Source organism: Argiope bruennichi, chromosome 1 (assembly GCF_947563725.1).
Source record: "Argiope bruennichi chromosome 1, qqArgBrue1.1, whole genome shotgun sequence".
Lineage (NCBI taxonomy): Eukaryota > Metazoa > Arthropoda > Arachnida > Araneae > Araneidae > Argiope > Argiope bruennichi.
Window position 1 is genome coordinate 13,743,280 of NC_079151.1, and position 16,480 is coordinate 13,759,759.

The following is a 16,480-nucleotide window of genomic DNA, read 5'->3' on the forward strand; positions in this document are numbered from 1 at the left end:
GCAGTTAATTAATTGCTAGGGCTTTGAAGAAATATGTCACATTTAAAATCTTGCGAAAGTGCTAAAATGACTTGATTTGGTGTATACAAAAAGGATAGAAATTCTACAGTTTGTTTATCTCTATTAATAACATGGCAAAAATTTTGTGTGTGGATTGGCATTCTATGTGCCAGACCGTTTATCCTAGAGCTATGAAATTTGCCACATAAATAAATTTAAATTAATTAAAAAAATTTTGAAATTTTGAATGATCGAAATGTTGGCGTATTTTTAATCATTTAAAAATATTTTAAACATGTTTTGCACCACATACTTCAGTTTTGAAGTGAAACTCTAATCATATTTATTATTGCTACTTATGAACGCGCTACAGAAATCATCCTGTTACTTATTGTCGAATGGCAACTGTCAAATGTAAATAAGCGTCTTACTAATGATTCAAATTGTTTCATCGAACGTTTTATACCGTTTCGGCTAATCTAACGCTTTGCCTAGCTAATGATGAAGCTGCAGAACATTATGAGAAATCTTCACATGAGAGCTCACCGAAATTTCAAAGAAATCAAGCTGATAGGCGTCATACAGAAGGCTTAATCGAGAATGAAAATAAGCTTATCACATTCTTGCTTGCTTCTTATACGCATTACATAACTTGCTTAGTGACGGATTTAAAAATATTGCAGTTTTGGTAGCACACTTTGAGTTTTTTTTTTTTCTTTAATAATTGCCAAATTTAGTTTTCAAGTTTTTAACTTAATATGCATGGCACAAAAAAAAATTCTTAAATAGGTAATTATATTTATTACAAAATATTTTTTAAATTATACTAAAAGTATTTAATTACTGTGAAGAACTGTAGAGAAATATAAATTTTAAACAAACATGGCAATAAAAATTATTTCTTATCGTGGAATATGATATAATCATTTAACTAATTAATAAGTCAGTAAATTATAAATTAATTATGCTTAAATTTACCTAATAATTGTAATAATTTACTGTAAACTCTTTATTCATACTTTTAATTCATAGAATTTTAATTTTTCACAAATGTATTTATTTGGAAATGGGTTCATAAAATCTGTTAATCTTCAGGCTCAGGCGTCAGGCTTTCTATGTAACAAGCGTGAGACTTGGCGGGGAATGTGTTAACCTTCACCAAAAAAGTAATCGCTATGATTTGCCAATGGAAATGGAGGCGTACCTTCCAAAACTATTCTCTCACAAAAAGGATTTTTGCACTAGCTTAAAACTAAAAAATGATACCAGTTTCATTGCCGTACAATTTCTTTCTTGATTTTCATTGACTTTTTAAAATTTAATATGATGTACAGTCTATGACAATATTTTTTAATGTTACGATAAAATTTAAACCTGTCATCAAAAGATTCAATCCAGTGATTTTGTCAGTGTTAAAATTAAGATTTTAAAATAAAATTGCTTTCTTCGCACATTAGTAGGATTTTCATTTCCTTTTCCTTTCATTTTGTAGTACATACATTTTTTTAATTTGCACGTTCAGTAAATTGTATTAGACTGATTTAATTAAATTTCTGTTTTTGAGTCTTATAAAATAACAAGAAAATTGAAATTTTGAAGAAAAATGCATCCCGTATTAACAGCGTAATCTGTTGAACAAGCTGGTCTCTAAAGACGGTTAATTATTAATATTTGGATTTTTACCCTTTTTATCACTCTCTTTTAGTCTGGGACTGCAAATGAGTTTTAAGAAGCCAGGAAGAGTTGGTGGTACTGAACTGAGTAATAAAATTACTTGTGGTTATTTCTGAGGATTTTTTTTAAAATTTGAATTTATGAGTAAAAGTGTTTTGTCGACTGTGAAATGGAAGCATTTGTTATTTAATCTTGATTATTGAATTCTTATGCCAATTTTATGCGCCGTAATTGGATCACCGATTCCCCGTAGTTAAACAAGCACTTAGCCATTTATTTGTTGAATTAATAAAAGATTCTATTAAGTACACCAGCTGTTAATTACTAGACTGGTTCTGTACTTGTTGAAAAATAAATAGTATAATTAGTATAATAGTAACTAAAATAAAATAGTATAATTTGTACCAAAAGTAAGCTTTTAAGAAAGGAAAACTTTTTAAACTTATTTTGATACTTTTCTTGTTTGTGCTGATTTCTACTTAAACTAAAGTTTTGAGCTTCCGTAATTTGGCATCCGTTACCACACTCCTTACACGGTTTATTATCTAGGAGCTTTTTAAAACATGAAAATTGTATACTAAGATTATCAGTTTTTAAATAAATCGTTACGGATAACTTTTTCGGACTTCTGATTCTTTCAAGAAAATTTCTTTTTTCAGAATTATAAATTTTTTTTCTTCAAAAATTTAGTTTTTAGTACGTGGGAATGATGCTTCTGAATAGTAAGCCAGGAAGAAGAATATATTTGAAAAACATTGATTTTCGGTATATATGAGAGTCACAATGAGTTCTGTTTTCGTTTCTGTGTTTTAAAAGAGTAAAAATAAATTTTTGTTCACTTTCTCGTTATAGGTGAGCATGGAGTCCAGCACAACACGCAGCGTGACTCTTGGGGTGGATGGCGGCACGGCGCTACACCCAGTCGCAGAGGCATCGTTAGTATGGAATCTCTGGCTCCCAAAATGCCGAACAGGTACTTTCATTTTTGTGACTGAAATTCTTTTTTGTGTAAGACTACTTTAGTTAATACCTTCTGTGTCTTGTGGCTAGGGAGCAGGAGCTGCGGCACCAAGGAGCATCTAGTACGGGCTCTCTGACAACTGCTGACCACCCATCGCTCACCAGAACCGTCCGAAACAGACTTTCGCAAGCGTTTGGTCTATTTACTGACCCCAGTCCACCACCGCCGCCGCCGCCTCCTCCTCTTCAAACCAATGTAAGTTTTTTTCCCTTTACTTTTCTTTAGTTTCTCTCGTTATTCTTAGATAATGGCTGAAATTCTTAGTGTGCATAGATGTTCTATACTGATTACATTACTTCACCAGTCGTGCCCTGTCAATTTAATTGGAAATTATAGAAGAAACTGAGTCTTTAAAACAGTATGGGTGATTGTGATTCAGATATATCTGGAAACCACAATTTGTGAAATTTTCTCATTATCTTTCGAATATTTTGTTTAAGGGCAATTATATCATCTAATATCAGTTATAAGGATTCATATTTTGCCAGAGAAAATGTAAAATATATTGGTAGAAAATTAAATCCCAGCACCTAGAAGAAATTATTTTTGTGGAATGAAATTTAGGCAACATATTTGATTGATTAAAGTTTAGAATAGTTATTGAAAATATAAAATTATGATTACATTAATAAATATTGTAATAGTCACATTTTTTTTTCAATGCAAATATCCAAATCATTGCTTCGTATATGTGATTTTTTTTTATGTATTTATGCCTGTTGTACTTGCTCAGTAAAATGAGCAACGGTCCGTGCTGTTAGTAAATGAAGTTGTGTTTATTGTCCAGTTATGTCCCTACGTGCTCGATAGGAGAAAAAGCAGATGATGTCGCAAATCAAGGCAAACATTTCGACACTTTGTAGAGAACAATGGGTGACAGGAGTCGTTGAGACGAGTATTATCCCGTTGGAAAATGCTTCCTAGAATAGTGATAAAAATGGCAACGCAACAACTCCCCTGTTGGTAAACTGTTGTGGTTCAATCACCTGTCTGATGCATAATTTTAGTGTCTAGGTGTCTGGGATCACAATGATATTCTTCTTGCTGTCTCGGGAAATTTCTCCCCAGGGCCAAATTTCGTAGGTCTTGTGTGTCTATGCTGTTATTCCAAGCCCTCACCAGTCCTTGTAAAATAACATAGAGCCATCATTAATACTAAAAGCTCTCATTTGAGAATATAACACATCTCGTGTCCGCCCTCCAGTGAACTCTAGATTGACGCCATTGAAGTCCGAAAAAAACGTAGATTTTGTGTTAGTGACATGAGATTCACAGGGCATCTTGCTCAGATTTACCCTTCAAGGGATTGAATTGCTATCGTTCTGCAAAAATTTGAATTTCTGTTGCAAATGCAGTACGCGCCACAGAAATGCGGCGAATGTGGCAGTTTTCCTTGTCGGTAGTAATTCATGTGCCTTCAGACCTTAGTTTTCTTGAGAGACTACCTTCCCTCGATCATTGCGGTCAACAATCATGCATATGCCTCCAAACCTATCTACAATATCGCGAAAAGAAATCTTCTCGTACGTTATTATATAGTCATCTTCAAACTCAGTAAGCTGCTGAAGCTGCTTTCTTAGTTTCCTTAAAGCCATTCTTGACTCAAATCTATCTTACAAAAACCAATTCGAACGATAATGAACACTTTATAAGTTTACATCACTTTTTAAAGCACACATGATTGACGTGTGCAAAGTGAAATGAATCTAATGGGAAATTTGAATAGACGCCATCTTCAAAACATACGAACATGTCATCCAAAATTCGTTTATCTGACACAACCTCTTATTGATATTGAAATTTTATTTTTCCTCTTTGTACCACTAAATACTAATAATACGGATTATGAAATATTTTTTCATCCTCAGTTAACAAAAATACTCGTTAAAGTTTTCAGATAAGAAATTCTCTTCCAGTAACCTAATAAAAAGCATTATATCTGTGTAAAGATTTTAAAGATAATTTGTTGAATAACTGTAAACTGCTGGACCGAATTCCGTATATTCAATGAACTATGGTCTTTCCACTTACTGTTTTTCATTTCTAATATTAGCACGTCAATAATATTCGTATTCATATTGCTTCCAGTTCCGCACCTAATACTTGAAGGATAAAATGAAAAGCCTTTGGTTACATCAAAATATCATCTTGATATTCGATTTTTAAGAACCATATTATCATAAACTATTTATTTATATCATGGCATTTTCAGGATTTTTGAAATCAAGTTGCAGTGAACTCCGCAAAAGTGAGGTACGAAATTTCATGACTTTCACATTTTGAACAGCTAAATGTTGGACATTTAATATCCTTTGATTGCCAATTTATAAATCGTGTGCTTTCTGATGTTCTCATTTCTCTCATTTTCTACGAGAACCATCTAATCAAGTTTCGTATCGGATAATCGTTTACCCATCGATTGTCAAGATTGTGCTACTAGCTCTCATGATTATTTATTGAATCATTTCAAAACAAGAAATATTAACTTTTTTTTTCTGATAAATGATTTTTTGATAAATATTCAGTTTCTGAAAGTTCTTGATTCTATTTCTTACGATGTCTTGTTTAAGGGAACATCTTTGATCATTAAGTTTGTTGGGTTCTTTGATTAGTAAGTTAAGTTTGTTCACACCCATTTTCATTAGCAAATTTGTTTCTAATACTATTTCAAAAAAATTAAGTAATTCTGCTTTGATTGTTATTCGATACTAATGATGTTTCTGCTTCTATTTCTACAATATTTTTTTTTGACATAAAACGAGCTGATTTAACAAATGTTTTAATATTTCCTGAATTAATTTTTTTTCCTTCGGGGACAAAGGTTATTTTTCAGTGAATGGCGAAAATCCATGGTAAGGTTAATATTTACTAACTTAAAAATCTAAATTACTTCATCTCAGTATTGTCGTCAACGTAAATGACGCGGTTTTTTTTCATGTTAATGGGCCATTTCATGTTATTTTAATGGCCATTCATCGTTTAGTTGCTTATAGCCGCGGTATCCAGTGTCTCGAAGAGAAAGGCCTCTTTTCATTGAGAACTTTCTGACGTGGTTGCCATCAAAGGCTCTATTATCCTAACAACGAAGAGAATATTTTGGATTATATGTTTTGTAACAACAAATGATGTCGGTCGCTGCAAAGGGTGTTAAGGTGGACGAGGTAATATTCCTTGATTGTTATTTTAGAAATATTTTTCAATCAAAAATATCTGTATACATAACCAAAATTGAATTTAGTTTCCAAAATGGGTATAAATATCCGTTGTTAAAGAATGTTTCTTTGAAATATGTGTTCATGTATTTGTATGTTAGTACATCAAGCGCACGTTTTGTATATTTCACATTGTTTTTACTCACATTTAATATTAAACAAATTTCATTTTTGGTGGGTTTGGTGAGTTTATATGGGACATTTCATTACAAGATCGATGATAGAAACTTTATTAAACGAATAAAATAACTCTTGCTTGAATTCCTAAATAACTATTGAATTAAAGATTACTTCGTATTTAAACTAATGATATATATCTTTATAAACACTAGAACTGTTGCGCTTGCGAGTATTGGTATTTGATAATTTTTTCAGATATATTCTGCTTGCTTATTTGCTCAGTTTTTGTAATTTTTTTTTTTTTTTTTTAATATTTTCTTCGAACGTGGTATTTTAGCTGGCTATGTGTTAAAATATCCTCTGCCGACTCAGATGATCCCATCTTTATAAATTATTTTCTTTTTTCTGAAAAGTCTTTTTCTCATTATTTTTGGAAAAAAAAAGTGTATAATTCTGTAAAATGAAAAGGATTTACGAAAATCCCTGAATGTTGTTCCGAAAATGCCTGCATTAAATAGTCATGGTACACTGCTGTATACCAGATTCTCATCTATTTTATTTTTCATGTCGATATATTTTCTAATTTTATAAACTAGTCGTATGTTCAAATGTCTCTTTGATGATACAAATTGAATAGTGTCCCAGAATTTCCCTGGATTTCGACAATTTTTGAAAATACTATTTACGAATCACCTTTGGTGACCAGTTGATTCGGCGAAGATATTGCTTATTTTTAATTTCAGCTAAGCCGTTTAAATGCAATAGCAAGCTCATGGTTGTGTCGAACTTCCAAACATTAAAGCTGTGTTATTTTAATTGTCTTACATGTTCTGTTCATTGTGTATATGTTTTTTTTTTTATGGACACTACAAGTTCCATGGCATTTTAGCGCTATTAAAATTGTAATTTGAACACCGATTTTCTCTCTTTATTTTCCTTGTGAACTATACAAATATTAAAAGAGAAATATTAAAAGAAAAGAATCCTTTTTCTTTAAACGTAACGTAATATATTGTAAACAACGTAATATATTTGAAATTAGGCAAAAATATGTTTTTTTTTTAAATTGTCAAAATTTGGAAAAAAATCGCTTCACTATTAAATTGATATAATGTAAAGGTATTTTTTTATAAAATTTTTGAAACGGTGTAAAATTTATTCTTGTGCAATAATATTTTCTAAAAAATACCAAAATTCAGCTTAATTTTTAATTAATTAAAATTTCAAATCAAGGTAATATATGTGTCGAATTTGATAGTTCTAGGTCAAATATAGAGTGCCAGTACACACGCATGCACGCATTCATTCATTCATTTTTATTATTAATAAACATGATTACGATAAGATAGAATCACTGCTTTTTTTATTAGCTACCTTACTTGTAAAGGAATATCTTGAAAATTTTCGCTTAGTTCCTAATTCTTTATATATTGGATACTTGGAAAATACTTTTTACATAAAACTGGCTATAAAGACACAACGTATCTAACATCTTTTGATTTGCCAGCTAAATTTTAATTATTGGAAAATCTTACCTTATATATATAACTGTGAGATTTTTTTCCCTCTCATCTATTATGAACTTCAATATGGCTGCTAAACGAATGATTTGATTGAAATCGATTCTCATTTTAAAGGTATTATTAACATTTTAAAATTCTGTTATATATTGAAGATATTTCAGTTTATTTGCTGTTTATTAGCTTTTTAACAACTTGAAATCGAAATTTCAAGGCAAATTGCAAAAATTCTTATTTTACCCTCTCTAGTCTTGAAGATAGCATATTTTTTTTAAAAAAATAATAATAGTTTTTTATGTTTTTTTTTTTTTTTTTTTTTACTATTCGTTATGAGTTGATATTCTATTATTATTTTTTATTCTATAAACATTAATATCTTTTCAAGTAGATAATAATAAAAGGAATAATTTATTTTAATATTAGTAGAGCCTTGTTGCATTTATTGTGTTCTAAAGAAATAAATTCCAGTAATTTAGATAAATTATGTTTCGATTGATGTTTCAACTTAGCATGTTGTTACTAGCTCCATTTTAGCAGCATTAACGTAGTCTTGATGTTAAGTCATCATCCGTTATGTGTTGGCTATTTATTTTAAGCAATAGATGGCAGCACTATGCAATCTCTGTTATTAAGAATTTATAATTTTATTATTCTTTCATAAATTTCTTCCACTCGTGTTTCAAGATCAAGCCACTCATTCTGTAGATCTGAAATAAAAAAAAAAGGAACAATTATTGAATAAGAGCTTGAAATAGAATGATGAAGAATCTGAATTGAATTATTTGTTGTTGAGTTCCTTAACTAAATAAATTTCGATTTTAGCACTCAGTTTGTTTTACCGCAATTTGATTCCCTTCACAAGTATCGAGATCTTGGATTCCCTTAGTCATTTCTATATAATGAACATATTTCATGAATCAGTACCTTCAATAAACAAATGTAACAGTTGCAGCGGTGAAATTGGAGCTACTTATATCTTTTTAAGGATGCACTTTAGATTAAAAACTTGCACTAGTGCTTTGGAAACTATGAAATATATGCAACAGACATTTATATAAGGGGTATCCTAGCATATCGTGGTGCAGCAGTTATTTTCTAAATTGTTAAAGATAGGCGCATAGGTAAAATGCTTTAAATTACAAAATGATCTCTATTCATTGGGATGATTCAATAAATGCATTTTTTAAAAAAGTTATGAATTTTTTATACGGTTCCCCGGTTCTATCAGTCATCTTTAATAAAATGAATAAATAATATTTTACAAAGAGGTGTTGATAATAGGCATACATATCTAGAAATATAATCTTTTTTTTTTTTTTTTTTTTTTGTAATTTAAGTCAATAAGTCTTGTGAATTTTAACTCTTTATACAGACCTTCAGTTCTATGAGCTATATTTAATAAAGCATTCTTGAAACACTAACATTTTAAATAAAAAGCAAATACTTCTCTTTTGTGACTAAAACTAATTATATTAGGAAAATTTGAATACCGCTATTTCATGAAAATGCACGATTTTTGACCACTGCATTGACCGTTTTGAAGAAGATACGTTTATCAGCTCTTGGTGTTTCCTGAAATCTTGTTGGCCTAAAATAAATAAATAATTGATTGTCATAAAATAATTATATTCCTCATAACTTGATCAGATTCGATCGCAGAAGATTTAAATATTTTTTGATTTTGAGTGTCAAGAATATTTTTCTGAATCATAATGGTATCATTATTTACGTTTATTTAAATATTTTTTAATTGAACTGTATAATGAATCAGATAAATTTTTATTGAATAATACTTTGAGAAATTGAATGTATATATTTTATAGTGCACATAAGACTTCAGTGCTCAACGATTCTATTTTCTGTATTCTTAATTAAAAAGAAGAAGGGGAAAAAAAAACTTTGCTTTCAGTAAAAAAAGTTTTTGTATTTGTTGAATTAAATCATTTCTGTTTCAAATTAAAGTTCAAATTTTAAAGCAGATGACATAAAAGTAGTGAAATGCATAGTACAAGACTTCTAAAATAGTATGAGTATGAGCGACCAATTCTGATCACGTTATGAGAAATATAATTAATGATATCGAGAAATTAAAAGCTTAAAAATATTTTGTTGAAGAAACTATTAGCACCAAGTTACATAAAAATATTTAATTGATTATTTTAGCATCCACTGATTTCGCCGAACTAGCTGGGCACCAAGGACGGCTAGTTATTACTTAAGTGTGCATATGCTATAGAATCACGGGAAAAGAATTCTTTTTAAGGGATAAGGAATAACATCATGAACGAAGAAAAAGTTTCTAATAAACATTCATCTAAAAAAATTTATAGATTTTTTTTCAATTTTAAAGACCTCTAAAACAGCATTTTTTAAAAATTATGAGAGAAAATTTTTAAAAGTGGGTTGCAATAATAGCCCGCTTTGGTGCCATCTGACAAAAGGCTACACTAGTTATTGACTTTGCGAGAAAACTCCTTCATTTACTTCAATTGCTTTGAAAGTTTTACGATTTTTTCTTCTGATTAATAAAAAAGAAAGACTCATTGCTAGAAGCAAATGTGTGGGGAAAGTACTAAGATCCCTGTCACTTTGTCGCGAGATTGGCATCTTTTAGTTAAGGGGGGAGGAAAGCTATACTGAGAGGTAATCAATACTTTTTTTTTTTTTTCATTCTACTCTTATCGGAGCTTTTTTACGCTGACTGTCCGGGTTCATTGGGTTCTTACAGAATGACCTTTCGCTTTCACGAACAGAAATACCTGTTTCTCGATAATTCGCATTGTTCGCAATCACAACTGGTTCTCACCACTTGCAGCCGCCACACAGATAAGGACTCGTCAATTAATTCTATGTACTGTCTAGATCAGCTAACAGAACTGTCTTTATATATATATATATATATATATATATATATATATATATATATATATATATATATATATATATATATATATATATATATATATATATATATATATATAAACTATATGTAAATTTCGAAGTACCTGTATTCGGTTCTACTCGACGTTTGGTTCACGCGTAAATGTTTAGATAATTCTGTGAAACTAATTGAAATGTGATTTCATTGCTATAGTTATTCAATGAAGCATATTAAAATTTGTCGGTAGCGATTAGTGGCCGAAATAATGGTTTTAGATGATCGGAAATAACAGTTGACTGCAACCGAATTCATCTCAATCATTTAATCATAAATTTATATTAGTGCTATATTTAGGTTTTAACCCTTTGCACTCGGAAAAGTAATTCGATGGATAATTATTTTCCCTAATACCTATTTTCTTTAGTGCTCTGAAAAATAAAAATATATATTTGTTTTAAGTTGAATTTCCCCCCAAAATTAATTTACATCTTCTTACAACTCTGTAGACATTTTTAACAATAAAAATTAAATAAATAAATCGTCGAAATGATGCACTGTCTTCAATGGTGGCCGAGATGCGCCATCCGAGTGCAAAGAGTTAATAAAAAGTCGTACAACCTTTTTGATCATGTGATGGGGATTATCCGATGATTATGAATTCGAATATTCTGGTCAACAAAGGAATTTCTCTGTATTTTTGTTGAGCAATTACTTCCCCAAAATACATCCGTGAAAATACAATGAATCTATTGCTTTGGAGATATCCAATGCTAACTGCTCTTAGTGACAGCTGCTCCCAAGAATATTGATTATGTTTTAATTCATTTAAATCTCTTAGGCAGAATTTTATGTTTGTGATTTTTAAGCTTCCTGTTACCATTTCCATTGAAGTTCAATAAAGTAAAATTGACACGAAGTAAAGTAATTGTAATAGTCTTAACCTGTTCTGGTAATTCTGGAACTTATTCACATGACTTCATAATGCAATTAAAAGCATAAATGTCCAGTTCATTTATTTTCTAATTTTCGGGTCTTGCCAAATTTTAGTTTTAATCGGTTAGAAACAACATGTCTAAAATACAAATTCGGTTTTCGGATATTTATTTTTAAATGCATTGGATTATTCGCCAAAGTTAGGATCACACGACAGATTCAGTTTTTCTATCAATATTTCGTAACTATTGTTCGCCAATTTCAAACAAAATATTCGCGGACTTATCCAAGATCCACAATTTATGCGGGGAAGCGAGATGACACTGTTATTAAAGAGTGTATGAGAAAAATTTAGGAAGACCATTCTTGCTATCACCCCGGGTGAAAATTAATTTTCTAAACGACGCGGCTTGTAATAAAGCTGTTATTACTTGTCGTTTAAGCTTACTAATTTTCTAATTGATATGGGAGAGAAGATACGCAGAGGCAATGATTTCGAAGTCATTCTTCTTTTCAGAACGGTCTCCTTATCTATGATGAAACGGACTCATTGTATTCCGCTACAAGCCTTTTCCTTCTGAACTAGAAGTGCGAGGGTGTGCGAGAGAGAGCAGGTAACCCTTTAGTGACGTCACTACACAGGTGTCTGCATTCCCCGCATAGTCGAGGTGTGTGGGTGAAGGCCGAGATGCGGTCACTGAACTGACCTTGACTCTCCCTCACTCCTTACCCTTAGTGGGCTGCGATAAATTCAATCGCTGGTCTAGTCCAGCTTGTATTAGAACCCATTTTTGCTCTTGTTAATAGCGATGCAAAAACACAAAATTGTCTGCTAGTTCAACAGATATAGTAAGTGGAAACTTTGGCGTCGAGGGTTTAGTTAAAATCTTTTAGATTTGCTGCCATTTATTTGTTTTTGCCAAATTGCAATTTTTTTCTTATTCATAAGCGCATTATTTTTGTTATATTTTTTCATAATATTTTTTTCTTGTTATTTTCTTTAATTATATTTTCAGTAGAAATATTTTTTGGTTCTTTTGGTAACCCTAACTTGGGTTTGCTCAGCTATAACGAATTTTATTCAATATCAGATCATCGAAATATGAGGATTTGCATATTTTCTTCTATTTATCTTGTATCGTCAGTCATTTGCAAGTTCTTTCTTATATATAATATTTTCAAATTTTTTTTAAAAATTAATTAGAGAAAAATTAATTTTTCTTTGCTTTTTTCTGCAATATTTCTGTACTATTTTTTACGATATTTTATATTTTTTTCTTATTTTTTTTAAAGCTATTTTTTTTTTAAGATTTTTTTTTTTTTTTAACTTTAAAGTACTAACTTTTTTGTAATGAAGCGTGGAAATCAGACGAAGTTATTGCAGCATTGGACGCCATTTTTAAAAATTAAATCCTGACAAAATTGCTGTGAATAATTATTACTTATATCCAGAAGTGCCTGCAAAATATCAGCGCTTCTGTAATGGTTTGAAACGCATATTATTTGTAATAACATTTACTGAAACGTAATAAATACGTTGAATTTGAGAGTCTGAGGCAAAAATGGATCAAATTACTTAATGACGTGCCGCAATTCAAATTTGAATGGAATTCCAACACAAAAGAAAAATTATTTTTCAAAATATTTACGATGCAAACTTTTTTTTTAGTCACTGAATAAAAATTGTAAGATATCTGTGGAACATGATGCATGTTGGGGATGAAGTGATATTTTTGCAATGCTACCAAAGATTCAGCTTTTTAGATACTTGCTTTTTTTTCAATCTTTTACGTTAAAATTTAAGTGTAGACAGCATGTTTTTATTTTCTTGTATACAAAGTATAGAAAAAGTAGTGTAATCGTAAAAAAAATACGAACTCGAAATTTTAACGAATCTCCACATTTTTAGATCTCCTTGAATTCTGAAAACACGTTTTTCACATTATGTCTGTTTGTGATTAAGATAATTCACAAAAGCCTTGAGCTAGACGATTGAAATTTGGTATACGGTCTTTATACCCGAATTGTTTATTTTCAACAAATTTAGAGCAAAATTTGTTCAGAGGAAGTCTATCTGTCCGATTGTTCGAATATAAAATAATAATATAACTACAAAACGAAGAGAGTTAGATAGATAAAATTCGGTACGCAAATTTAACATCTAGAGTGTAGACATCTATCAAATTTTGAGCAGATCCAACATCGATTGACCAATTGTCCGTCTGTATTTTCAAAAACATGTAAAAGCGATACGTCAAAAACGCCTAGACTTAAATATATTAAAGTTGATATGGAATTTTGTGACTACAAGTTAATTCTGTGTGAAATTTTTGTTACGATCGTTTGGAAAAACACATCTAAAACACAAATTCAATATTCAGGCATTAATCGCCCCCCCCCCAAAAAAAAAAGAAAATAAATTTCGACAAGGATGATATGATGGATTGTATATAACGCTAAATGAACGCCAAAGTTTAATTTTAAAAAAAAAATTCTAATTTTATGACGCCCCCCCCCCCCCGCGCTATTTTTAGGGAGTATTCGCGAAAGTTTTCAGGTTCACTCCCGCTGGTTGTATGTTTGTAAATCATTCTAATACATCGTTTAAAATGTCGTTAACAACATTTTTTTAAAACCATTTTCATTATCTTTAATTTGTGACGGATGCATATAAATACGGAAAATTTTAAAATAAATAAATTTATACTAGCAAAAGTGAATGAAATTTTTAAAAAGAACTTATATAATTCATGCAATGAGTGCTATAGTGACTAAAATGTTTTTTCTCCATGCTTGAAGTAAATGGTGTGAAATGAGCCAAAACAGCGTGAAAGCCTGCAGATGCTGTAGCTCCTCTATAAAGGATCGTAAGTACAGAAAATTTTTAATGGTTCTCATCTTATAGTTGTGACGCCCTTGTGTAGTGGCGGAAGACGTGGGATCCACCTACGACCACCTTCCGGAACATATATATTGCGTATCCTAATTATCATGGGGTGGAGAGATTCTGTGAGAAAGCGCGGCTGTCGTCACTTTTCCCATTCATTTACTCGTGAGGATTATTTTATGTTCTTAAAAGGGACAGGGTGCGTCATCACGTCTTTGTCTGTGCTTTTGTTGCCTTTTGTGAAGTTTTTATTCGATTGCGGCACCTTTATGGATTTAGATGCTAATAATTCAACTCTGGTGTAGGACGGATTTTTTTGAGTCTTTCCTATGATTATGAATGCAGTTATAGACTTTTTGACAAGGAGGTGTTTTTAATTATTTTAATAGAAATTGTCTTATGTGAACGATACAAGTAAACATCCGTCATTATTGCTTTAACAAAAAAATAAATGTTAAAAATACCCATTGAATATTAAAGAAAATAATCACAGATTATAGGATATGTTTTCTGGAACAGTAATATGATTATATATTTAACGGCTTATCAATTCCGGTACATCTTTTTGGAAGTCTGCTTCCAGTGATATTATTTCCGATTGATTTTTCACCCTTTGCCCTCGGAAAAGTAATTCGATGCATAATTATTCACCTAATACAAAGATTTGCTTATTGCTGCGAAAAATTTCTGCGAATTTCTTTGAAAAATCAATCTACATCTTTTTACCATTCTGATGCACCGTCTTGAATGGTGAGTGAGAGGCACCATCCGAATGCAAAGGGTTAAAATGTGGCTGTTTGTCGAGGATTTTTACTGATTGCTCAGTAAGGAAAAAATACTAAAGCTTATTGGGAGGATTTCTGACTGAACTCTTATATTTTAACTGCATTCTGATACTATTAAGGCGGAAGTCACATGAATCTGGCAACATTTTCATTAATTTCTTTTTACCCTTTAAAATGCGAATGCAAATTGAATACATTTGTTTTCGGTTTTGTAGTCTTGTTTGGCATTTCACGGATTTATTTGCGATCTGCTGTTAATTATCTAACAGCGTTAAAGGGAATTAGAAGACTGAAATTTAATGATAATTTATTTTTTTGTGTATTCCGGGCAAATCACAGATGTTCATTCGAAATCGATTGGGGCAAGGAGCGAACTCACTTTCAAATCAAACTTCATAAATTCGGTAACTGTAGAGCTCTAAAATCTGTTTTTGTTGCCCAAGTTTTGTTGCTAGAAAGACGAAAATCTTTTACCAATGCAAATTTATTCGTTTGAAAAGGGGGGAATCCGTGACCCCCCTGAAGGGTTAGAATCAAATTTTGATTGTCTGCTCGAACCGCAGGCATCAAATTTGTTTATGCTGCTTACTCAAATCAAGGTGTTGTCCTTGACGAATCAACATTCTAGCAGGATTTCGAAATTTAGCCTTAATTTGATGGGTGCGAACAGACAAGGTCGGCAGGCTGTCTGGATTATTTATGACGTGAATCTTGGAAACTGAGGGCGCAAAAAGAGATGAACAATGCAGAGCAGAAGAGGATTTTCTTTTTTTTCTTTTGCCTATTTTTTCCTGAAATTTTTGTAACATTACACTATCTCCTGTTTGGAATATAAATGCGAAATATATTTCGAAAAAGCGTATCTTATGAAAAAATATTGAGAGTATGTTATGAAAACTGTCATATGTTTTTATAAAATCTAATGAATTACAAGAAGATTTGTGAAAAAGGAAATTCAAGGGAATATTAGGGAAAAGATGTATATAATAGGTCATCCATGGATGAAATCTACGAATTTTAGTTTATAATCAAGTATTATATGCATAATATATGTAAGAACTGATTAGCATTCCGTACATTGGAATTGAACGACTCTCTTTCGTTATATTAAATTAACCCCTTGAAATTCCGGATTCCTTTAAATTCCAAGTTAGATGCTGCTTTTAACCCTTTGCAGTCGAATGTCTTCTCTCAGCCACCATTCAAGACGATGCATCATTTTGACATTTTATTTATTATTATTTTTTTAATTTTTATTGTTAAAAATACCAAAAACAATCTACATAAAAATATTTACATAATTTTACAGAATGTTAAAATTATGTACATTCATTTTTCAGGAAAAATTGCGATCTGTTGCATGGATTTACTTTTTGATTTAATAAACAGGTCCATGTATTAAGTGAATAATTATGCATCAAATTATCTTTCCGCTGGAAAGGGTTAA

General features: G+C 30.8%; 1 protein-coding gene across 3 annotated transcripts in view; it reads left to right on the top strand.

The window, feature by feature from the left end:
• LOC129962642 (tight junction protein ZO-1-like) overlaps positions 1 to 16,480 on the top strand; it is a 136,287-nt gene that overhangs the window by 19,008 nt on the left and 100,799 nt on the right. For all 3 annotated transcript variants that reach the window (XM_056076533.1, XM_056076525.1, XM_056076516.1), the window contains exons 2-3: positions 2,527 to 2,647; positions 2,725 to 2,890. In XM_056076533.1, coding sequence (XP_055932508.1) covers positions 2,527 to 2,647; positions 2,725 to 2,890 — 287 coding nt within the window. The remainder of the gene's footprint in view (positions 1 to 2,526; positions 2,648 to 2,724; positions 2,891 to 16,480) is intronic.